The sequence below is a fragment of the Sebastes umbrosus genome, chromosome 8 (assembly GCF_015220745.1).
Source record: "Sebastes umbrosus isolate fSebUmb1 chromosome 8, fSebUmb1.pri, whole genome shotgun sequence".
In the NCBI taxonomy this organism is placed as follows: Eukaryota; Metazoa; Chordata; class Actinopteri; order Perciformes; family Sebastidae; genus Sebastes; species Sebastes umbrosus.
This window is the reverse complement of record NC_051276.1, coordinates 11,282,725-11,308,967: the sequence shown is the minus strand read 5'-3', so window position 1 is coordinate 11,308,967 and position 26,243 is coordinate 11,282,725. Positions and strand designations below refer to the sequence as shown.

The 26,243-nt window shown below is 40.0% G+C and overlaps 1 protein-coding gene across 3 annotated transcripts in view; it reads right to left on the bottom strand.

The window, feature by feature from the left end:
- Positions 1-768: 768 nt before the first annotated feature.
- fancc (FA complementation group C) overlaps positions 769-26,243 on the bottom strand; it is a 35,670-nt gene continuing 10,195 nt past the window's right edge. The window contains exons 4-17 of one of the 3 annotated variants that reach the window (XM_037778991.1): positions 24,560-24,647; positions 24,288-24,382; positions 16,996-17,103; positions 16,841-16,905; positions 16,043-16,207; positions 15,735-15,882; positions 10,600-10,655; positions 10,331-10,430; positions 8,819-8,894; positions 7,438-7,540; positions 4,484-4,492; positions 3,941-4,115; positions 1,953-2,165; positions 769-1,523 (exon numbers count right to left, since the gene is read on the bottom strand). In XM_037778991.1, the coding sequence (XP_037634919.1) occupies positions 1,215-1,523; positions 1,953-2,165; positions 3,941-4,115; positions 4,484-4,492; positions 7,438-7,540; positions 8,819-8,894; positions 10,331-10,430; positions 10,600-10,655; positions 15,735-15,882; positions 16,043-16,207; positions 16,841-16,905; positions 16,996-17,103; positions 24,288-24,382; positions 24,560-24,647 (1,710 nt within the window). In that variant the 3' untranslated portion in view covers positions 769-1,214. Of the gene's footprint in view, positions 1,524-1,952; positions 2,166-3,940; positions 4,118-4,483; positions 4,493-7,379; positions 7,387-7,437; positions 7,541-8,818; positions 8,895-10,330; positions 10,431-10,599; positions 10,656-15,734; positions 15,883-16,042; positions 16,208-16,840; positions 16,906-16,995; positions 17,104-24,287; positions 24,383-24,559; positions 24,648-26,243 lie in introns of all 3 variants that reach the window. The other 2 variants (XM_037778992.1, XM_037778993.1) reach the window with 2 other exon arrangements.

Genomic DNA, 26,243 nt, shown 5'->3' with positions numbered 1-26,243 from the left:
CCGCTGGTTTTTATGATGCCTGGCAGGTCTTGAAAAAGCCGCGTGCAAATGATGCAGAGGAGGAAGAGGCCGCTGCTGCTGGGTTCCTGGCTGCGGTGGGGACGAAGAAAGCCGCAAGCACGAGGCTCCGTATCCCTCATCATCAGCCTTCAGTGCTCCCAACGGGGAGAAGGGAGAGCCAGGAAGAGAACCCACTATGGAGGGAGCTGAGCCAGCAGACTCGTGCCCGTCACAACGGCCCTCATCCAGGATCTTGCAGGCGAAAATGTCCAGCTTGTCCATTGGCAAGATACCCCGACGGTCTACCCAGCTGTCGTCCCCGCCACCTTCGACACAAAGAGCCGTGAGGGCTTCCGCTCGCCGCCGCAGCTCCTCCGTAGGCAAACGAACACAGGACTGGCAAGCAGCCTGCGGAATAAGTGCTAGCCCAGCGTGAACAGCGCCAAGGCAGCTAGGATGAAAGTCCGACGGAAGGATGTAGCCAACACGGCAGCCAGCAAACAGACGGACACCACTAGACCTCATCTCCCTTTACTTCTTAACTTGTTGACTGCTTGATCGCTGGAGAAAAAATGGGAGCAGAAGTAGTCGCACAGCTGTTACAGTACAAGAAATGTAAATATACAATATGCATTTGTTTATATTTCTGTCCACCTCCAGTAGTCATTAAGTATGTTATGTAGAAGCATAAGCAGGGTATTCTCAAATGTTTGGCTCCAGTGGTAACTTTACATGTCTGCACTTAAAATGATGGATCAAACACTAAAAGACAGTCAGTTTCCATTTTTATAAATAATGCAGCAATTGAAAATATACATAGATAAAGAAGTGACATTACATTTTATAGTCGGAATATGTTTTTGCATATAAACAAAATATACACAATTTAACATTTCAACACATAGTATTTATACGAGGATAATTGGGATTTGGTTTTCCTGCCCTCCAAATCTAAATGTCTTTCTGTGAGCATGTGTAACGTGAAGGATTTATATTGTGAGACAATTATGAGTGGGAGGACTCTGACACATTGTACGAGCTGCCGCTTCTTTGCAGTGTGATCTGTCACTGCTTAAGTGTCCTTGTGGGCCTGGCAGTTGTGGTGTGTGCATGTGCGCGTGCGTATAATTGTAGCCTCTCCATAATCTGTCCTCGCTGTGCAGTTTTGACACACTCCTGTCATTGCACTGCAGCATGTCTACACAAGAGCGTGGCTATTTGTCATTCTGCAAAGGTGCCCTGAAAAAACCCTGAGCCGAGGATGAACTCACTGTTGTGTGGTTCTGTGCAGTCATATGTGTGTGTGTGTATCCCTGCTCACTGTTAAATACTGTGACAATGTGTGCTTGGTTCTCGGCAGGGCTCGATGCTACATGCGTATGTGTCAGTGTGTTTTGAAGTGCCTCGATCCTGAGATGAACTCTGTTAGTGTCACTTGATAAGCAGCCTCCTTCGTTTAGTCTGAGCTCCAGTGAGTTGAGAACACACGCTGCTTCATCAACCAGACCAGACCGATACACCACCTGGACTCGCACACAAAGACAAAAAAAACATATTGCTTAACTTGTTATATGTGATATATTATGATATAAAATCCAACAGCACTATATCATTCTAGATATGTACTTTAAATTCATCTAATAATTAGAGCCCATTCGACATCCAAAAATCAAACTGTGGTGTACATAGAATGAGAAATTTTGTTTGAAAAATTAGTCAGGTAGAAAGGAGGGATTCCCATGCACCATTGATATATTTTTCTATCTTTTGTAATCCTTAAAGGACCAGTGTGTAACAATTAGGGGGATCTATTGGTAGAAATTGAATATAAAATTAATAAGTATGTTTTCTTTAATGTATAATCACCTGATAATAAGAATCGTTGTGTTTTCATTACGTTAGAATGAGCCGTTTATATCTAATTTTGGGGGGAAGAAAACAGATCTCCTCACCGTCCGTAAAATCTCTGTTGATCCGCTCAGCGTTTGTTGGAAGAAAACAGCAAAGTTGACTAAGAGGTTGAGGATCAATAATGGAGACAGTGATGATTGCTGAGGTTGAGGTGACAGCAGAGTGACCAATGACTGCAGGCGGTCAACAGGAAGTGGACGAGCTATGACCAAGAACAGGGAGTGTAGGTGGTCCCGTGCTTCTTTGGCATGTACCTGGAAACACAGATCACATGATAAAATTATGGTCAGCTGTCTTTATAGACCACACTGGAATCAAGAAGCATTGCTTTAAGTATCTTTCCAACAAATAAAAATCTATAGATTAGTAATTCACAAATGATGAACAAAGACCTATTGTCTCCCTAAGTACATGTATAAAATCATTAATGATGCCAGTTAATCGTAAGATCGTAATGGGAGAGACGGTGGCGACGACAGCGAGTCTCCCAGGGTTATGAGAGGAGGCGGACAAACAGGAGACAGGGAGATGAAACTCAGGCCAGCTGGCCAGACACTCACTGAGAAATCAATACTACATCACCCTTTTCACCCAGCTGCCCTCCCTCATCTGTATCTCTCTCTCTCTCTCTCTCTCTTCGCCCCAGTCTCTTTTTCTCTTGCTCAGATCATCCATAATTTATTTTTTAATGTGTTATTCTTCTTTTCCTGTATTTGTTCTATGGCTTTCCACAACAACACATCTGCCAAGAGCAAATAACAGACCATCCACATTGTTATGTTGTTGAGTTATGATACTGCACATGCTATAGACAGACTGAGATTATATCCACACGACTTCCTTCTCCAGTCATATCAAACAAAGCTCTGCACATCAATAGTGTTGTTCTTTACCATTTAGCTACAGCAGTGTTGCCAATGCAAGAGCAGCAACAAGATAATACGTAAAATGTCAAAATAGGTTTCCAAATTAAATGGTTATAAAATAAGATCACGATAGTGTCGGGCTGCACGATTATGGCAAAATGATAATCATGATTTTTTTTTATCAATTTTGAGATCATGATTATTAGCACGATGATTCATAGATTTTAGGGACAAACTTTTTTTATTGCATTTTCACATTTTAAATAAACTGAGCGCTGCTTTCACTTCCATGTTGTGCTACTTTCCAACTGTCACAAAATCTAAATGTTATCCTTTTACTTTGTTATTGTCATGTCATTTGATAATTAAGTGTCTGATTAAGTTAGTTGTTCCAATTTTTTTTAAGGTTGTTCCTCCACGGCTTATTTTGGACTTGCAGTTGTTACAAATTACAGCTTTATGTCTTCTTTGCTCACGCTGAAGAACTTCCACATCAACAGCACGTTATGTGTGTGTGCGTGTGACGTTACTGACTGTGCTGCTATGTGCAAGGTAAAACCATCATGTGGCGGCTGCACATGTGTGTGTGTGTATATGCAGATATATGAATATGACACTGCTGAAAATCGGCTGCTGATAGACGGTGCATCTCTAGCTGTTAGTTTAGGAAATGCTTGATTTTCTGCAGCAGAGTTTTCTGTGAGCAGAGCATTTTAAACGTAAGTATCGCAGTCGAACATGTTCATTTAATTGTGGAAAGCCAATCGTGATTGCGATTGATACTCGATTAATTGCGCTATAGTGGCTCTATGAAGCTGGGCACCGGTGTTTTGAGCTAAATGCTGAAGTCAGCATGCTCACAGTGACAATGCAAAAACATGTTGATGTTTAGCAGGTATAATGTTTACTATGTTCACCATCTTATTTTAGCATTCTAACCATTTCTAATTAGCACTAAATACATGGGAATATCATTAGGTTTGTATTTGGTCATAAAGCAAAGTAGTAAACAAGTTAAAATGTTGAATGGTTGGTGACTAGGAGGAAAAGTCAGGATCACCAAAGTCATGGGATATATCCTCTGGGGACCATGAATGTTTGGACAAGACAAAATAAAGAAAATCTAGATAAATTAAAAATAATTTCTCTTTTTAAAATCTTACCAGCTGTAGTGCTCTGTGGTGCCCCCTGTTGGTGGGGTGGTGGTAGAAGGTCAGCAGCCACAGGAGGGGGCCACAGTCCTCAGGCCCCGATGTCACCAGTAGCTGGACAGCCACCTGCACCCAGTTGGCACACTGAACCAGCAGGAACCAGGCCTCGAACACATTGTGGTGCCCCCTACAGGACAGGAGGAGAAACTGTGCTCAACACTACAGGTAGAGAGTTGTCCAAACACGTCTACTAGACACCCTGGGATCTAAAGGATTTTTCTGTGCAGCTGCTGCAGCGGAAGTTCGTAGATAAATGACACTGCAGCAAACCAGGGAACATAATTATATGAGCACATGCTGCATGAACTGCAATTAAAAAATGATCTGAATAATTTATAGCAAAAATCACCAATTATCTTGAGCTCAAAAATCAGTCTTCTTGACCATGGTGCATTGCAGTATTCTGACAAAAAAAAAGTCACAAAAGGGTGCACTGGTAGCTCACCGGGTAAAGTGTGTATCATTAAAGGTACAGTGTGTGGGATTTGGCGGCATCTGGTGGTGTGGTTGCAGATTGCAACCAACTGAGTACCACTCAGCTCATTCTTCCCTGTCCAAGACTGCGGTAACGTGAGCCGCAGAGTGCAAAGCCATGGTAACGGTGTTCGCCTTGCTCAGAGGCCTTCATTACTACTTTAGGAGCAAAGGAAGTCAGACGGCGGCTGGCGGTACCACGGTTTTGCACTCTGCGGCTCACATTACCCTTTTCCACAAGCATGTCAGAGCCATGTCAATTATGGTAGCCTTCAGGTAACATAAAAACACGAAGAGACAGTGTTTGGTTTTTCCGTTCTGGGCTACTGTAGAAACATGGCAGAGTAATATGGAGGACTCCGTGAAAAGGACACACTCCCTATGTAGATATGAAGGGCTCATTCTAAGCTAACGAGTACACGATTCTTAGTTTCAGGTGATTAAACACTAATGAAAACATAATTATGAATATAATATTCCATTTCTACTGATAGGTTTCATGAAATGTTACACACTTTTCCTTTAAGGCTGAGTCCAGCCCAGGGCCCTTTGCTGCATGTCATCCCCTCTCTCTCCCTTTCATGTCTGTCTCTCTCACACTTAAAATAAAAAGCAGAAATGCAATTGAATAATCTTTTCAAAAAGTACTGATGAAGGCCACACGTCAGCAGATGAAGTTTTACATAACCTGATTTTTTATATTTACATGACAACTGCGCAATCTGCTGAGGAAGGCTACGAGATGGGGCTGAAAACTCCAGAAAAACCAAGCAAGTGGACTTTGTGATTATGATTATTTTGTCAAGTCAATTATCTTTTTTTCAATTTCAGTTTGTAATGGTAAGTTACAAACAATGCATGATACTGGAAGTTATAAGCTCACAGTGCTTTAAACAGTAACAATATCTATAAATTAAGGTGATTTGGGCGGTCTAATTTAGTTCCTATATAGCCTGGCATTCCAAGGTATGTATGTGAACATGTACAACTTTCTCTTTCTCCAATCCCTGCCCCAAACTGTTGTTGTAAAATACAGTACAATTGATAATTGTCAGCCCAATAATTTACACTCAGGTTGTTGTCCAAACAATGAAAATAAACTAACAGCATAAAGGAGAGAAAGGGGAGGTGTTTTAATAGATTTCGACGAATTGCCTATGAAACACATCTGTGATGTTGTTTCACCAAAGTTTTCATGAAACGATCTGGTTCCCGGTGCGCCACACAAACCCTCTAATAACAGGCTGCCTGGGGTCATTTACATCATAAGAGCTTTATTAATGAGCCACAACTCTGAGTGGCTGCCAGTAATATTAGTCCTGCCCCCACTGACAAGAACAATAGATGATCAAAGAGAGACAAAGCTTTGAATTTCAGAATTAGATACCGAATCTCATTATTTGTTCCCAGTTGTGACATCACACTGAGGGAAAGCTGTGATTGGCTCTTTCTACTGGCGATACTTCATCACATAAAAAATGTATAAAACAGTGATCAGGATCAGTTTTATGCTTTTGTAGCACATAAGTAACATCTCAAACTACTAAATCCACCCTAAATCTAGACCAGTTTTTTTTTTTTTTGTCTAATACCACCTATTTACAAGCCATGCCCATTTACATTTATAATACTTATAATACGCTCTCTTTTCAACCAGTACTGCAAGATGTGGAATGCAGTCCTGCCAGAAACGAAGCAGGGCACAGAAAATGGGATAGCAGAAATAAGAACATGACTAGAGCAGAGATGATTAGTCAATGCCATGAGTCAAGATTTCAAGCAAAAATGTCCAATATTTCCTCTCCTATTGCCTGAAATAGAACTGAGAAGAACTGAAATAAAGGGGAAATCTGATAGATTTGGGTGTGAAAACCTTTTTTGTACTTTTTGGATTCTGACTGTGGTTATATGAACCCTGACTCTCTCCTTTTTTGTCTTTGGTTGAGCCCAATTGTTTCTTCTTCTACCTTCTGGTTCCAGCTTCCCAAATACAAGTTTTTTTTTTTCTTTTGTATGATAGCTAACAGAATATCTTTGTCGTTTTGACATTTTTTAACCTTTGCTCTGGGAAATTGCGATGGGCATTTTTCACTATTCTGACAATTTATAGACAACAAGACATTAATTAGCATATTAATAAATAATTAGAATAATTGTAAGTTGCAGCCCTAAAATAATAAAGGGAGACAGGGAGACTTACTGTAAAATGTAAAAACAAAAGTGTGCTAGATTGCAGGATGGACTTTAGGGCTAGAAAGAGAGTTGCGACAGAGTGAAACAGAGCCACACAGCTGCAACAACGAGACTATCAAAGGACTATCTCTCTCAAATATCCCTAATACCATCATTAGGGCTCTCATCCTCATCTCCCCTCTTTCATTTTGGCTCCCAGATACAAACAGCAGCACCCCTTTGCAGAGCCCTGGCAGCTGCATCCTCGCTCGGAGCAACACAACATACTACTTTTCCACCGCTGGCTCCAGACAATGTTTTGGGAATTTTGCATGGAGCTCCAGAGTGGAGCGGTGGTGGGGATAATGGGCCCTGTTAAAAACCGCAGCTGGAGGGTATCAAGTCAGCCGTCTCCATCTCTAGGACACCAACTTCTTTCTGCTTTTTATCTAAATCCGTACAACCAAGGCTACTCTCTGTTTTTCTCTACTTCATGCTAATATGCTTTCCTCTGTCCACTTCCTCTGGTTCTCCTTCTGCTTTCCATTTCTCACTCTTATTGGGCTTTCAAACACTTGTTTTCTCGACAACTCTCCTTCCCAAGCTAATAGCCTCTAATAAGCGCTTGGAGGAGCAATGCAGTTCACCAGGACCTCTCTGCTGTGATGCAAGGGGAAAATACCCGACTATCCACCCCCTCAATGGCAGCTAATGGAAATAAGAGCACCACACAGGCATTCAGTAGGGTGGTGGAGGCAGACACACATTAACACATTCTCTCTGTGAGCCTTCCTCACTCTAACCTGGTGCTGCTGTCTCCGTCTCCTTCCTCTTCCTCCTCTGTCAGTCTCTGTAATGAGCTGCTGAGCCAGTTCAGGTGATGTCTCAAAGCCTCCTGAGGCATCTCTGCAAGAACAGAATCAGATATACAGACATAATGATTACTTGAACCACATATATGTACTTTTTTACAATCAATTAGTATTCACAAATTTCAAAGCCTATCTAGTCAGTGTTAAAGGAATAGTTCAACATTAGGGGAAATACATTTACAGTATATGCTTTATTTCCAAGAGTTAGAAAAGAAGATTGATACCACTCTCGTGTCAGTATGGTAAGTATGAAGCTAAAGCCAATAGCAGGTTAGCTTAGCTTTGCACAAAGACTGGAAACAGAGGAACACACAAGTATTTTACAAGCAGAACTGAATTAATTGCATTTACTTGCAACTACTTTTTCCTGTTTTCAAGCTATTATGTTTTATTGCTTAAAGGGCTAGAGTGGTGTTTGTCACACGCCACATTGTTCTGTCAAAAATAACTCCGCTACCACAAACCAAATGTACTAAAACCCCACCTAACTGACAGTTCAGGTTGACAAACAAACTTTAATAAATATTCCAAAAGCTTGATAACTTGATTCAGGTGTCCCCCTCACGCTAAGTTTTAACAATGCCAGGCTAAGTCTTAATTTAGAACTTTTTCAGAGGAAGCACAAATAATGATAAGACCTCAAATCTTCTACTTTTCACAGTCCCCGGTGAAAAATTGCCCTTCACCACATGCGCACACACACATACACAGTAATAATTAACTCTGAGTTCTGGCTGAGCTCCAATGTGTCCCTAAATGGCTCCATTCATGTAAATCATTCCTGCCTACAGGCCAGTCTGGGCACACACTGATAAGCACTGCTCCACCGTGCCCCTGCACTCACCTACTGCGCATCCGTTCAACAGTAAAGATTCCCATACATAAACACTGATGATGCATATTCAGTATAGATATAGATTCTTCTTAATGAGAAGAATAATAAGGTGCATTAGTGTGTGTGTGTAAGACGATCAATGGTTTGCTATTCATAACAAATGTAGCTTGTATAAAACAAGCAACTCATTTAACCTCTGTATAGATTTCATGAGTAACGACACTAAGTATAACTTCTGTTCCAAATTATGTCAACTTTGATATTTGACATCAAACACTTAACACAGTTGTTAACTAACTATAATCGATTCGCAAGAACAAGACACACAAGAGCCCATTCACTCTGCAGCAGGAAAACTCTGTTGACACTCAGTTAAAGAATACCTGATAGACCTTTTCTTACAATACGGGGTTTTGTGCATTGTGTCAGAGTGAAATATCCACGTGCACACGGATGAGAGTGTATGTACACACTGACCTGATGGCCGGGTCAAGAGAGGAACCAGCAGACCCTGAGGTGACTGTGGGAACAAGGCCTTCAAAGAGACACTCCTCTGAAACAACACAAAGCACACATTTTCCTGAGCTTCATGAATGTAAAATCATATTTACCTTGAACTCATGCATCACTGTGCTCTGAAAGCCTGAAAAATGACATTTTGAATGGGAGTCTGTGTAACGGTGATACAGTAGGTGCTAAGGTGTAATGTAGCGTGTAATAGGTAGCGTTTAGCGCACTGTGACTACAGCCATTAAAACCGAGTCCACTTTAAATACACTGTAGCACTGCCATCTACTGGTTAATAGAGGGGAAAAGGAGTTAAGCTATATTCAGAAAACAGTATAGCAGGTAATACATCAGACCTACGTCGTGACACATGTGTTTGACAGTAACGGCTGACATGTGAGCATCAGATAATTCCCTACAGTGACACAGGATGTGTTGATGCAGGTTCCCTATATAACAACAGACTGTATTTAAGAAAATCTGTGGGGGGCTGTGAGTTTTTAGTAAAAGTGGAAAAGTACATAGTGACACATCAGCTTTAACAGCTCAAAGTGGTTTCCCCACATTGCAGGTGTTTTATTTGTACAAAGTTATTACCCGCAAATTGATGATTTAAAAGCGATTTGCATTTCTTGTCTACGAGGCAGAGGTGTGAACCGTGGCGTGTGTAGTGAGTGTAGCGAGCTCCCAGCTGGAGATCAAGTGATAATGATGTGGAGGATTCATCAAATGTTAAGTGATTTTGCCTGCAGAGGGGAAGTAATTGTTCACCGCCCTGAGTGTGCATCTAAGCCTGCGGCATAAAAGTAACCATCCTCTTACTTCCAGCAAAGACAGTGGATAAGAATAATTAGACATCTGTTTGTTACAGTAGGTGAAACTCCCGTCTTATGTTGCAGTACTAAAGAGTAATATGTTTGAATTCCTTAATCACAAAAGTTATCAGTAGTATCATTAACACTGCAGCATCTTGATAAAACAGTTGTCTCTGCTGTTTGTAACCACAGTGAACTTCAATATTTTGTATTTCATCACCTGATAAGAACTGTGTTTTTGCACACAATGAAGGCAAAAACAGATATTGGTGGAGTATGGAGACAAGAAAATATTATTTTTGTGTCTCTTCATACAATAATCAATGGATGAGACTTTGAAAAATTCTAATATTTATTATATTTCAGTTGATGATTAGCCAATCAACATAAAATGTACGGACAAGAATTCTGATAATCAACTATCCATTTTTCAAGCACAATACAAAAATTTGCTGCTTTTCTTTATTTTCCATGATAGTAAACTAAATATTGTTGTGTTTTGACGGTCATTATTCACTAGTTTATATTTTATAAACCAACAGCTTAATCAATTAATAAAAAAAGGGGAAGACTAATTGATAATTAAAATAATCGTTAGTTGCAACCCTAAAAGAAACAAATATTTAAGTCAGATTTTCTGATCTTTTGTTGAGAAGTCGAGGCCTACCTGGTGCTGCAGCAGTGCCAGCTCCCTGAGGAAACAGCTGGTAAAGGTTTGGATGAGATACTTAACAGACTTGTTCCCTTCAGCTTGCTTAAGAATGGACCTGTCGGGCACACAAACAATTATAGCGTACTCTGTTGCCACACATTAACAAACATACAGAAATACACACTTCAGTGGAGCAAAACATGTTACATCAACCAAAAACACAACACACACACACACACACACGAGCATCACAACAACCTCAAAATGACACACTCAGCTCTCACCTGAAGATGTCGTTTACAACCAAGAATATGGAGCAGTGCAGAGCACAGGCTTTAGGCTGGAACACACAAAAACACAATTTATAAACTCTGAAAAACTGGGTCACTTCATAGATATTAAAATATCAATATATTACCTATCAATTACAAACTAAATGCATGAATACACAAGTGTTAACCTCGAATAGTGTCCACTGGGTGTCACTGCTGCATCGTCTACAAACCTCCCATTGAGCCACAGTTCTTCCCTGTTCTCACTCTCTCCCCATTAACCACTCACTTTACCACTCTGTCAGTTCTTCCTTCACACACCCACACTCACTCTCTCATCTCTGCCTAATGCACACTCATCATGTGTTTTAGATTTAACACATTCTAAAACGCCCCAGCGTAAACATTTAACAGCTGTACTGTTCATGTCAGCCTCTCTCTCTACATGTTTATATATCTTCTCGTCCCTAATTATCCTCCCAGCCCCCCTCCAATTTAATAAAGGCACATACGCTTCACTATAGGAGAAGCAAATGAACCTCACAGGCTTTAATCCTGCAGTATAATACAGTAGAAGTAGAGCTGCCCCCTCTTAATCCATTAGTCAACTAATCGGTCATTTTGGTTTTAGCTGACTATGATTTCTATAGTTGTTCAGTCGTTTTTTTATGCTTTTTTCATGCTGAAAGAAAGCTATGAGCACATCTCTGGTAAACACAAGCTTTAAAGTGGTGCTTTTGTGTAATTCTTTGTAGAGAAACTCAGTTTTACAGATCTGTCGATTAAATCAATTAATCGATTAGTCGACAAAATCGTTTGAGTGTTAGATATGAGTAACCTTTCTATTTATTTGACTTACTCACAGCCATTGCAAATCCTGCCATCTGTGTCAATAGTTAACAATCTAGTAACCCATATATTACAATGCTCTTAGGACATCAATGCCGAATATGTACCAATAACCTACAACCTGGCTCTGTAAAGGGGCGTACAACAGCATTTTCCCCTCCAGTCAAGGCACACATGTAACATCAGATGTAAATGTAAAAGTGCCAGAGTAACAGACCAATTAGAGTCTTAGTGAAGTCAATAAGAACAAACAGCTCCACCCAGTGTTTATATGATGTAATTACAATGTTCCAACATACAAATCAAGTGCTTTCATACTCAGTTTTGACATGTCTGTTACTTTTTCTTGTCCTCTCAGGTCAGAAAACAGCATTAATCAAACAAAACGTGCTGTGCATGTAACCGTTTGCGTGTGCATCCGCAATACGTTGGCATACGGATTATGTGTGTCAGTGTGATTCTGCCTATGTGGGGTTGCATGCCAGTGTGCACGCATGTGTGCGGCTTTCATGGTTCCCCCTAGTGAAAACAGATGGGTTTTTTGAGCGTCCTCCTCCATACCTTACCACTAACACTTCAAGGAGGGTCAATTACAGCACACAACAAACATCCTGTTTTTGGTAGTAAGGCCCAGGAAGTGAGTGTTTATTGTTATTGGGCCTGTGTCTCTCACTGGATCACAGAGCGGTGGGACAAGCCAAAACGAGGAATGTGAGCATAATTTCATGTTTCCCATTTTTTGATTGCAGTTTAAACAAGTGAGTGAAAGGGAGGCGAGAGGAGACACAAGCCAGTAGGCTCACACGCCTTTTTTTTTTGGTTGCTCTTGCACACGTGTACACCAACGGAGACTCGCATGCACAGACACACGTGTGAAACGCACATCCAACATCCAAACAACCTGAAGGCTAAGTGAAACCTAAACGTATGCCTCCCACCCTCTTAACGACAGACACGCTGTACCAGATGCAATTTCATAAACAAAACATGGTGGCTGGAGGCATGTGTGTGTGTGTGTGTGTGTGTGTGTGTGTGTGAGGGTTTGCATGCACACATGTGCATGTGAACTAGCAAGGTGATAAAAACAGAGGTCAATCAGGTATGGATGAGAGGGTTATTAACAAATAGATCCATGACAGGAAAGTGAAGTAAACAGTCTACGATTGCCTTTCTGTTTCTCTCACGCACGCCGATACACACACACACACACACACACAGTTAGTTCAATTGTTTACAGAACTCCGCTCTCCAACATAGTTGCTCCTCAGGTGCAATCAATAGGCAGGCATATTCCTGTACATGCAGTGTTAGTAATTGATACACATGTACACCAGTGTGTTCCAATCTATCTTAATTTTTGAAAACAGTTCCTAAACGGAAAAAAGTGTGCATTGCTAGCCTGTTATGTACACAGCTCAAGTGGACCATCACTCTGGGAAAACAGGGGTGACACAACTGACAAACTTTACCCAAGTTAACATGGGGCAAACTGTTAGGTAAATTCTTTCGCTGACATTTCTTGCTACCAAAGGCAATCAGTAACCGAGGTAAATAGGATTGCATTCATAACTGTACACACAAGGTATTGCATTTCTGGGCACAGACATTCAGCACAAACAATTTGTAGAAAACATGTCTACATAGATTAATCTCCTCCCTTCCATTCCATTTTATGTCATGCCTACTGAGTGAATAATTACTCTATAGGTCTAAATTGTGAAAAACATTGCAATTTAAGTGTTTTGGGATTTTCTTGAATTGCCTAGTTTCAGTGACACATTCAATTATTTCATTGTTTTCATTGCTTCTCATAATGGCTGCACTAATATGTCAAACATGTTCCTGGGGTACCACTTCTTAAAAACCATCTGATAAACCATTGCAACACAATTCACAATGGACCTTATTAGTCCATGAGCCAGTGGGTTGGTCATGCCAATTTGGAGTGACCAAGTCTCATGGTGATTTTTTTAAAAGGTCTATGTTCCTAGTGTGAAAATGCATGATAGCATTGCAGCAATGGTAGCTTTCTATGTGCTATCACTCCTTTTTTCATCTTTCCAACATTAAAATATTTCCATCAAGAAATGCTATTATTGTTGTTAGTCATAATATATCATGTTAAAGCTCTTTTTGTGCTCTTTATGATGGGACTATCCATAGGCACATCAGATCAATATGAAGTTGGTTATAAGGGCATTTGTAGAGGCATTCAGAATTTGTCCATTTGCAACTTTAGAGGTCAAAGGTCAAAATCGGTTGTCCTCAGTGTAATGAAAATGTGACTGGTAGATACTGTAGATTATAGTTTAAGCTTTACAATGACATATGACTTCATGATATTGTGTGTCGGTTACCCTCATTTATACTGGATCTATGTAAAATGGCGAAAAAAGATGGAAAAATGTAAATGATGGAAGGATGAAAAAATGACGAAGGCACATAGAAAGCTATCATTGCTGCAATGCTAGCATGCATTTTCCAACACTAGGGACATAGACCTTTAAAAACATCACAATGAGACTTGGTCCCTCCAAATGGGCACGACGGCCAAATTTTGGGGGTTCAGGCTCATGGACTATATCTATAAACCGTGACAAGAGCGAATTTGTGCTTAAATGAACATTCCTGGCCATTTTTTACCATATCACTTTATATTATCTTGAATAGGTAAACCAGCCATGTCGAAGTATGATAAATCAAATAAAATTTAAGCAGAATTAGCAAGCTCTCGTTTTTTCCTCCCATCAGTAAAACAAACAGAATGTTCGCTAGCCTTTCATATTAGATTCAACATTATAAGTAGGCTACAATTATCTGAACAATACGAACATTCAGCCTCCCTCATGTGGCTCAAAGATGTACTGCAGATATAAACCTGAAGGTGTATTGCTGATACAAATCTTAAGACTATGGAAGAAATTCTGCAAATTTATTTGGCGACCCTAATAAAATCTCTTTGGGAATGATTGTTGTAAATTATTGTTGGATGAAAAGCAGTCCTTGGTGGCCGAGTGAGAAGAACACAAAACACTGCTGGTAATTTGATTGCATTGTAGTAATGAGGACATCATCTTCAATAGCTAGTCTTAACAACCTATAAATCAAAAATCACTTCTGCCTTTTAAACTGGGCATGATCTTATGTTATATGAAGTGAGGAGCGGCCAAGGACTCAAGTGACAGATAGTTCAGTACTTACTCAGCACAGATGAGGCTGTGTAGCATATGCCAAATGATGTGAGATGCAGTTTAGAGCTAGCCAAATGATGTGAGATGCATGCAGTGCAAAGCCAAATGGTGCAAGTTAGCCAGGCAAAAACAGTCAATAAAGATCCACCAAAAAAGCGATGGAACGCTTCCAAGAACAATACATACGAAGACATTACAGCCGCCATACGTCATAATAAATGAGCGGGCCTTATATTCAAACTGTTTGGATTCACAGTTTACAAATCAGTTCAAAGTGGAGCTAAAAACATATGGAGTGCGCAGTGATTTCTGATGTGAGACTAATTCAGGGCAGATGGGTCAAACTATGTACATAACAAACCCATTTAAGAACCGCAATATGTCACCAATTTATCAAAAATGCTGCCAGTTCATCAAAATGCCAAAGAACAATGGCACGACATTCTACACATTTCTCTCCAACTCTAACTGTGGGGCCATCATTAGTTACTCAACAGTATCACAAGTGGATGTTCAATATTTTTCATATACTTAAGATGTACTCTTGTGATTATATCACAATTTCAGCTCTCCAAATAGTATACTGCAGTACAGTATACTTTGGCCTTCAGGCCTGGCTGTCATGGACTAATTCCTTTCCATAATGATGGTGTCAAAGTAGTTGTTCAAATATATGATATTTAAATCATGGGTACCGCTGTGTACTTTCCTAGACATAACTTGTAAAAAGCTGGTTTGAAACATAACCACACATTTCACCTATAAACTAAACTAGAGCTGAAATAATCAGACGATTAATTGGCAACTATTAATATATCCACATTAATTAAATTTAATTAATTACATTTAATTTGATTTGAATTTTTAATTTTAATTTTCACAGTGTTTTGACATTCAATGAGACTATAGAATTAATCAAGAAAATCAGCAGATTAATTGATAATGAAAATAGTCGCAGCCCTAAAGAAACTGAGTATATCTGCTGATTAAACATGGACAGAACACATATTTTTGGTAAATTTGATCGTATCACGGAAGTACATGACTTTATCCTTTTGGAATTGTGATTTTACCGAGTCCTCACTCCTCAACAAAAAAAATACCCACCAGCAGTGACTGTGCCAGTTGCTTCTGTAGTGTTGACCCTGTGTTGGTGAGAACACACTCCAGCAGACTGAGCACTGCTTCCTCCAGGCTGGACAGGTTGTGATACCACAGAGAGACTACTGCCTGCTCCTCCAATGACAAGGATTGGCTGGAAAAACAAAAACAAAAAAACAACACTGACATTATCATCACATCTGAAATATTCTAGATATAAACAACATATGTGTTTTGACACAACATAATAGAAAAATATCTTGAAAACATATTTTACATCCTAACAGGAACTCAGCCCCTGTGTGTTCCCTTACCTGGAGTAGGCAGAGCTCAGAGCATCCAGGAAGTCTCCACTAAGTGCTGCCCTGACACAAGTCACTGGCTGCTGCAGCAGTGCACCAATGAGAGGAGCAGCCTCGGCACAAGTGACCAGGGGGACACAAGCCTCAGATGTGGCCAGAATGTTGTCACATGAACACCTGCACAGATATAGACAAAATCTATTAGTATTATCTGGAACTTCTTATCCTGCTTGGCCTGCAACGATAAGAATTCTTATCTCGTGGGGTCCTAAAAATGTGTATGCTTTGATCCTTTCCAGCAAAATGAACTATTCGTGTATTTTGTAAAATGATTTAAATTGACTTAAAGGGCCAGCGTGTAGCATGTAGAGGGATTTATTGGCAGAAATGGAATTTAATATGGACCTTTAAGACTTGTATGCTGACAACATTATGTACCACCCTGTATGCTAACTATAATGTTGGTGGGGAAAACTTTATCTATTGTGGAAGCTATTTTCCAATGGAGCTGCCAAATCAGCCACTATTTTCATATGTATTTTTCAAACAGAAAAGCCAAGAATTCTGTTTCCAGCATTTTAAATGTGAGGATTTGCTTTTGTCCTCTGTTGTATGGCATTGTATATGGAATAACTTTGGGTTTTGGTGTGTAGGTCAGCCAAACAAGACATATAAAGACATCTTCTTGGGATCTGGGAAACAGTTATGACCATTTTTTTCCCACTATAGCTTGACATTTCATAGATCAATTAATCGAGACAATCTGCAGATTAATCAATTATAAATATAAAAGTTTCTTCTGTGCTATACCTCTGATTTATGTCGCCCAAAGAACTGCAGCTCTTCCCAATATTTTCTTGCAGCAGTGCCACCATCTGAAATACAGGAAAGAGCATATATGTCGACATAATTATATACAGTATGTCAATGCAGGCAATAATCAAACAGAAATAAAAGGCTTATACCTTTCTCAGAACTTTGAGATGGTACTCTGTAGGTGGTACACCAATCCGCCTCATTAATGTCGACGCTGCAGCATCGTCTTCTTCTGTAGCAAGCTGACACAGCACTTTCTATGGGAGGGTAGGCAACATAATGTGCAGCAGATTATAGGCACTTTATGTGTATATCCATAACAGTGGACAAGACTTTAATACAATCTGCCCAAAACCCCAAGATCCATAACATCAAAGCTAATTAGTTAGTGGAATATTGGATGACTCTGTTGGCGTCACATCATTTGAACCACATGAGTGGAGAAAAGGCATTCCAGTAAGCGAGAATGTATGGACAGCATATGAGCAACTTCAGAAATGAACATTCTTTGTTACGGAGGGCCTTGGTGTTTTACAAGCATTTTTCAGAAGGGGCCTCATCATACACTGATAAAACTAGACTAATAAACTCGGCTGATTCTCGTTTGTGAAAAAAGCGAGTCATAATGAGGGAACAAAGGGAGGTAACACTGGACTCATACTGTAAGTCATAATGTTACAAGAGTGACTGAATTGCTTTTAAATCCCTTCAACATTACAATGAATAAGATCAGTCAAAAGCAGAAGAAAGGTTGAGAGGCAGACGTATTTTGTGTTTCAAGGTCAACATTCTAGGAAATAAAAGATGCCACACAGCATTTAGTTGTCTCATGATCAATAAACTGAATGTTTGGCAAGGATTTTGTTCATCCATATTCACTCAGAAGTGCGATGAAAGCCCAAAGAAGTGTTACTTTGAATTATGGATTGATGTGGACTGTAGAAACAGTCCTCTCCATCTGACCACAATAAGATGTTTCACTGGTACAAGTTGGAAAGTGTGATCCAACAGAAACAGCCAAGACCTCACATCTTCAGCACGCATTGGTTTTTACAACTCCAATGAACCGAAAACAGAAACAACCACACCACTAAGAGTAGTCTAAAAAAGTACGAATCCCTTTCAAACTGCAGATGAAAGGATATCAACACAAGATGAGGAGAGAAAGAGATTGAGAGAGGCACAATATGTAAAAAAACAAAAAGTGAAGGATAAAAAACAAAATACCAGGCAGAGGAGCGCTGCACTGCTGTTGGTGGAGCTGTGTGGTTTCTTTGGCCAGGCTCTACAGCACGCTAAGATGCTTACCCTCCACATAGTCTCACAAAACAACCCCAATCACTACCATCTGAGCGCCCTCAAACTCTGCACATTGAGTACATACAAAACCAATCACACTTATCCCACCCTCGGTAAGGAGGCACAGTGGGGCTGGGGGATAAGAGAGGGAAGGAAGACTGGTTAGAAGGAATGGCAGAGAGAGACTGGAACGCACTGCGATGGCTGCATTTAGAGCTGGGGGGAAAAGGGTGTGGTCACCAGAGGAATGGGATGAAGGGCAAATGGATAGATGGATGGCAAATACTTTAGGTCAAAAGTCATCTTTCTCTCACAGAAAAACAGCAACCGAGCTGGCTTTGGGGGCTTGGACATGCTGCTGCCATAGAAATTATCCCTCCATAAATCTAAAATTAAAACAGAGAATGTAGAAAAATGCACAAGGCAAAGACTTGGGTTGGTTTTGATGGGTGCCTGTTAACAATTACTAAACCATGATTGAATTCTCCCAAAACCAATGAAATACTCAAGTATAGCCTCAGATGTTCAAAACAGCAGAGACAAAAAGAGAGAACTTGAAATGAGGGAAAAGAGTTCAGAAAAGTCAGGATGATCATGCAAAAATAATGAAGTTATAAACAATGCTGCATTGACACTGTGTGCATTAAAGAAAAGTTTAATTTCAAATAGTGCCTTTTCCTCCTAAATTAAAGGCCCAATCTATAATCTTTTGAATTTTAGGTATTTCAACATACATAATTAAAGAGCAATTTGTGTGTTTCTCACTTAATTAAGATTGAAAATGTAGGTTTTACTACATTTTTTATAAATACTGAATCTCAACAAACCTTTAACGGCATCAGAGAATATCCAAAATATTGATTTAGTTTTTCACAAGTGATAGTTCAAGTATGTCGCAATAATTTGGGGTTGATGGCTGTTTCCAATCCTGTGTTTTGTCTTGTTTTTTGATTTCTTTTTAAGTGGTTGCGGGCTATCCTTTTTGCATTTGGGTCAAACATTGTGCTTTAGAATAAAAGCAAAGAATCCAAATGACATCAAATGAGTATAATTACTTTAATAATGAAAGTAAATCTCTGAGATTTAAGGAATTGTTCGACATTTTGGGAAATAGGTTTATTCACTTTCTTGTCAGGAGTTGGATGAGAAGATCAATACCACTCTCATGTCTGTGTGTTAAGTATGGAAGAGGCGTGTAGCTTAGTTTAGGATAAAAAGACTGGAAGCAGTGGGAAATGGCTAGCCTGGCTCGGTCCAAAGTTCAGAAATACATCAACAAACAGTTTATCTGTACAGCGTCTACTCACAGTAACAACAAGACTCACAAGACGATGTTCACGGCTTTTGGTAGCTAAGAAATAAAAAACACAGATTGTCATTTTTATATTTCTCTGTGTACAGCCGAGAAATAAGCAAATTTCCCAAAATGTCGAACTATTCCTTTAAGTTAAAGGAAGAAATATAAATAATAATTTCAGTATGTCAAATTTACTGAAAGAGGGATGCCACCCAAGAGGAAAAAGGATTAAGGGGAAACACTACTGTCACAAAGAGACTTTCATCTCCAAATTAAACAGTGTAGCCGCCAAAGTGAGCAAAGAGTCCAAAATATGTTTCGGAAGCATAAAGCTGCCGCAGTAGCTCCGGGGCCTACCTGTGGTTCACCCTGTTTGAGTCAGTAAAGATACACGCCAAAGATTAAGCTATCAAACCATCCATCCTCCGGCCCTCTAAAATTACACTCTCATGCTTTACTTATCTGTCATCTCCTCAAAGATCATGCCATGTTGCTGCAGCACTGTGTGGTCCCCCTGCTAGTACAGGATGTAGGGAAACAGACCAATTGAGCTAATGACTATCTGACATAGCCTGCAGCTATGTGGCTGTACCCAGCATTCATCAAACCCAGTGAGAAGACTCAGATGTGAAGAGGAGAGGCAGACAGGGAGGGGTGAAGGAAAGACGCGAGGGCAAAAAGGCAAAACACTCTGCACACCATCACAATTTAAAGGGTAAAATACATGTGGCTACTAACAGCATATACAGTAGCAGTAAAGCACATTTTTGCACAAATACATATGCAAGCACATGCACAAACTTACACTAACACGGTATTTAGGTGCCATTTAGCACCAGACCCTCAGTCTATTATGGAGGCAGCAAGAAAACAATGTTGGGGAGCAAGATCAGACAGGGCTAACAGAAAACAGGCTGCATTCTGCATTCCAGGACAGGCAGTCCAACACAACACAGACACAGGCAGAGACACAGAGACGGACCATCTCTGGTCTAAAACCATACTGCTCCCCCAGAAGGGATGAGCTGCGGTGCATAGGTTTTTTTGTGCTCCCCGCCGTTCCTGTCATTTGTGGGTAGTGGAAGCTGCTTTGGAGAAGAAGAGATGGAGAATGAGGAGAAGCTGCAGAGTTGGTCATGAGTTTACTGTACCTGTGCCCTTTGGACACTTTCATCCAGTAGTGTCCTGCATGCAATTTTAGAATGAGTGAACTCAGTAAACCCTTCAACTCTGGCTGTCGGTGCTGTACCACAAGCATTCAGCTACAACTACTATACAATGTTAAAAAAACAGTTTGAACCTGAACTGTTTTTAATGTTCATCAAGGATGAATGCAGTCATTATTTGAGTAAGGGTGAATAGAAAAGAAGATATTTTTAAGGAGTTTTATCCAAGCGGCAACCTCCGATGCTGAGAAATGAAGCCAGTGCGCAGGTGCCAAAAACAGTTAATCGAATGGCCACTTGGGGCTGGCTCCAAAAGCGAGTCAATCCCCATAGACCCCCATGTTAAAATGCCCAAATTTACAGCAGAAATAAACATGTGTACAGCCTGGTACAAAAAACTATTTTGGGTCTCTATTCTTTCACACACACACATACGGACATTTTGGGTCTTTTCCATTGATGTTGGTGGTGCTAACAACTGGTTGCTATGGATATGTACACTCACCGGCCACTTTATTAGGTACACCTTGTACCTAATAAAGTGGCCGGTGCTAGTACAAGGTGGTCTTCTGCTGCTGTAGCCCATCTGCTTCAAGGTTTGACGTGTTGTGCGTTCAGAGATGGTATTCTGCATACCTTGGTTGTAACGAGTGGTTATTTGAGTTACTGTTGCCTTTCTATCATCTCGAACCACTCTGCCCATTCTCCTCTGACCTCTGACATCAACAAGGCATTTTCGTCCACACAACTGCCGCTCACTGGATATTTTCTATTTTTCGGACCATTCTCTGTAAACCCTAGAGATGGTTGTGTGTGAAAATCCCAGTAGATCAAGCTGTTTTTTAAATACTCAGACCAGCCCGTCTGGCACCAACAACCATGCCACCTTCAAAGTCACTTTAATCCCCTTTCTTCCCCATTCTGATGCTCGGTTTGAACTTCAGGAAGTCGTCTTCACCACCTCTAGATGCCTAAATGCATTGAGTTACTGCCATGTGATTGGCTGATTAGCTATTTGTGTTAACAAGCAATTGAACAGGTGTGCCTAATAAAGTGGCCGGTGAGTTTATATGCTTTGAGTGACAGGTGGGTGTCGTATCAGGTCGTTAGCTGCTAGCTAACTAACTAGCTAGGCCTGCCTCAGCTCCACCTCTTTGCCCAAATTTGGATTAGTTGGGAGTCAAGGAGGGTGAAAAGAGGAAATACCACGCGTCATATCTTTGGGGTACAACACATGCGCAGTAAAATCTGATCTGCAGTCCCCGAAATTGAGCCAATAGCAACACACGACCGCAGCTCCAGTTACACTGCGCATGTGTCATACCCCAGAGCTCAAAACCATGTCCCAGCCTCTTTCAATAGACCTTGTCGGGAGTTAGGCTGTGTCGTCACTGCTAAAATGGTGACGGCCAGGACCACCCACTTTGAGCTTCACAGCGGCTCTTCAGAAACTTATGGGTGACGTCACAGAGACTATGTCCATATTTTATACAGTCTATGGTTTTATCTCAGTGATTTTTCAATAATCATGGTTCTCCTGCTATTTGAGAAAGTAATGTACACTGTTCATAATCTTAGCAAAGTTTATTCTCTCACCAAACCTGAACTGTTGCTGCCTGAAGTCTAAGAAACTCTTCCCTCCTACCACAATCGTCCCCTTCCAGCAGAAATGAACATGGTAAAAATAGCTTTATATGCAAAGATAAAGTGATTCACATAGGGATTGAAGTGGCCAACACCAACATAATGATATATCCCTTTTACTAAACATTTCTTGATTTAAAAAAATATATATAAATGCACATGTAATTAAACATGTAAATCTATACACCATCCCAACTTTCAGACATGCACCTCACGTGCATATATACAGACATATGCCCACAAAAACACAGACATACTGTAGACACAAACACAACCGTGCACATATGCACTCCGCTTCCCCTCCTACGGGTCAAAGACCATCTGGCAAATTCAAGGTTTACTTTCAAGGCACTGTTTTAATTAGCAAGATGTTTTATTAGATGAGAAATTAATCAAAAGAATACAAACACAGTTAATCTGGCAAAAATGTGAAGGTTCCACAGTGTTTATCATAAGCCATCTGTGTGAACCCTCTCAAAGTTGAAAATTGCAGAATCTTTTCTTCCCTCTGTTCTCTTTCCCTCCTTTGTGAGTGTGCGCCATGAAAACACAGCGAGCAAGATCAACTAACCATAATATAAAGGCTGATCCTTTTCTGGTGACAAGAGGCAGTGAAACCGTCAATTTTAATTTGCTTTGAAAATATGTTTTACAGTTTTGGGCACAGAAAGCTTAGACTAACAGAGACCCAATCTACCTCATTCATCATCCATGTCCCATTGGAGAGGAGATACAGAGGGCTGGCGAGAGAACTCCTATTAAAAGTAAATTAGACAGAAAATCTCTTCAGCAGCCCAAAAGCAGTCAAAGACAGATTCTTTTTAGTTTGTTGGAGTATTTAAGGGATGATAATCAGTCTTTATGTCCAGTCTTTCCAGAACTAATTAGGACATAAACAGCAAACAGATCAGGCATATGAAAAAGCCATATGATGGACGATTTGTCTACAGCTATATTTCAGCTTTCCTCAGTTATGATTATGTCTTTAATCTCTATGTATCCCCACTAGGTGGGTCCATATGACCAATGAAATGACACGCAGCAAGGACAGATGACTTTATGTGGCATCATAATTGACGATGTTTCTATAAGCTAGGTTATGAGTTAGCTGCCATTGTCAGAAATAATCACTAAACAATTATGATACAAACAAGCATATGTATGTCTAACAAAATATTGTTTATAATCTTAAAAAACTTCACTCTTTCATCAAACTGTTGTTGCCCAACTCTACCCGAAGCAAATAAACCTTTACTGTACCTCCGACTGTATCTAAGGCTGGGTCTTGAGCTTTAACACTTTCTTAGTACGGACCAAATTGTGTCTCTAGTATCAAATATCGAAAATGTCTCGTACCAAAACTTATACTAACTTATATAATTATTTTGTTAATTTCAGACTGTACTGTATTTAAGCAAAGTTCTTGTACAGCTCTGTTGTGTCAAGACAAATTTGATGCATTTTTTAAAACATTTGGCTTACTATAAAACATATTCTTCAGCATGAGGTGACAACAAAATGCATCATGTACCAAAACGGAGGTTTATCTATTGGGACTGGTATCAAAATATTTTAAATGATGCCCAGCCCTATTACTTCTTTTTTAAATACATATTTCATGGAAATCTTATCCTTCTAGAGATGATAGAAAATAAGGCTAAAGAGAGATCGGGAATGACGGTCAATTAAGGTCCAACCATAAACAGGTCAGGAATTTTGCGGTTTATGTTTGACGCATCAACCCCACGGGAAATCTGGGCGCTACAGCCCTATTTCTACATTGATCCTGAATTTAACTACAATTGCTGAGATGAAAAAAAAAAAATGCAGTTCAGAAAATGCCCAGTTACTGCACATGCAGAGATGAAGTGAATCATAGGGATTGAAGGTGGCATGTTAAAGCAATCACAGAGATCATATTTCTTAAAGCTTATCCATTTTTTTACATTTAAAAAATTGTTAATATTCTAAGTCTACCTGATTTACTTCAGTCTAAACTCTCTATTAAGTGAGATAGAGAAAGTACAGTCCATACCTGTATCCACTGGTTGGCTTTTCTTTCCACAGCATTGCCTGGATGCTCCGAGTACAGTCTCCACAGACACTGGAACAACAGCCTTCTGCCTGTAGCTGCAGACAACAAGACACCATGGATGGGAGATTTCTGATTTAGTATAACACCCCTTAAACAGATTATACGCATCAAAATGACTCATTCTTGTAAAGAGACTATCATTAGTCTGGACCTGATCCATCCTCTATTTCCCAATACAGATGGAGTTGAAGTTTTTCCAAAGGTGCACTCACCATCAGCAGTGACATAAGGGTTCCAGCAGAGTCGGCCAAGAAACTGGCCTAGGAGGGGCAGCCTCTTCATGGTCTCTGTTGTGGAGCTCTTAGGGACAGAACAGAGACAGATTTAATAGTTTACATGTTTTTCATTTTGAATACTGTTACACCTTTGAGCCACCTAGCTTGGACTAATAACTTAAGTGGGTTAGTTCTCTGAGACATAAACAGTAATATTTTGTTTCTTTCCATCTGGCACATAATCAGGCTCAAACATGACAGAAGTGGAGCCAATACAAAACATAAAATCTCTCTAGAGGTTTGCACGTCCTCAATTCGTTTCATCCTTTAACCTAGCAACCTTGTGTGACACAACACCAAGCATTAGAAAAAACACGAGTCTACTTAATAGCTGAGGATATTGAGTTGAATAGGAGACACATCCACAGGTGCACAGTAGTAGTGCATTACTCATGCATCACCTTTGTTTCCCCCTATTTTGGTAATGTCACAGTTACAACCATAGTTTCAATAGTGAGAGATACACAGTGCAGAACAGGGCTCTCTTCGGGGGTGCTATACCTGTGACAGTTTAAGTATGTGTGTGTGTGTTTGTTCTTCTTCATCCAGCTCAAAAAACAGACTATGCGATTTGGTTCCCCTCACAGCCAATTAAAACATCCAGAAGGTTTCAAGTCAGAGCAAACACTATATTTATGAACCTGAACAGCCTTTAATCCTGGCTTTCTATAAATTTCAGTTTGGAAAATGTGAGATTTTTGATTGATTGAAAATTTTACACTTAAGGTTTAAAAAGATTCAAATAAAATGTCAGGGCAGCTCACTGAAACCAATTGAAAACAAGACTTAGTGTGCAGTAACTTGAGTGTGACTGAATACCAAAAACAGCACAAACAAGGACCTAGTCCATGTGGAAAAACAAGACTGGAACTAATCACACTTCTTATTATTTAAAACCAGAGCCAAACAAAATGTGACTATTTAAACGTGTTTGGCTGTTCAGTAGAACCAGGACCAACTAATTTGTTGTTTCTAGTTTAAAATAACAAAACAGCATATTTGTCAGAAAGTGACTTGACAATATTTGTGCTTCTCCAGGGCTGAACACGCAAATATTCAAGTCAAGAGACAAATGCCTTCAGTCTGAATGAAGACTTTTTCATTTTTGATTCAGGAGAACTCTGTAAATACACAGTTGTACAACACTGGTTTTGTTCCATCTTATTACTTTTCTGGGTGTAATATACATGGGGGTTTCTGGGTGAGACACATTATTTTTACAATAAGATGACTGCGGTGGGACATACGAAACAGAGAGCAGATCAAAAAGGTGACATATTACTTAAATTTACATGCATGTCTGCACATGTGTGTCTGAATCATGTTTATATGCATTTACAGTATTAGTTGGTATTTATCCCATATTTAAAGATTGTATCATACATTTCACCTCTGAGCTAATTAAACTATAGAGAACCGCTTTGATGCAGAAGAAGCCCACACAAAGAAATCTGACATAAGCCAGTTGTAATTGAAGCAGTGTGCTGTAGCTCAACCAAAGATGATTTGGCTTACTTCACTGCCATGTACACACAGTGGAGTTTATGTTGTTGGCTGATCAGGATCTCTGGTGATCTTTGATCAGTGGTTCTCAAACTTTTTATGTCATTCACCCTCCTAT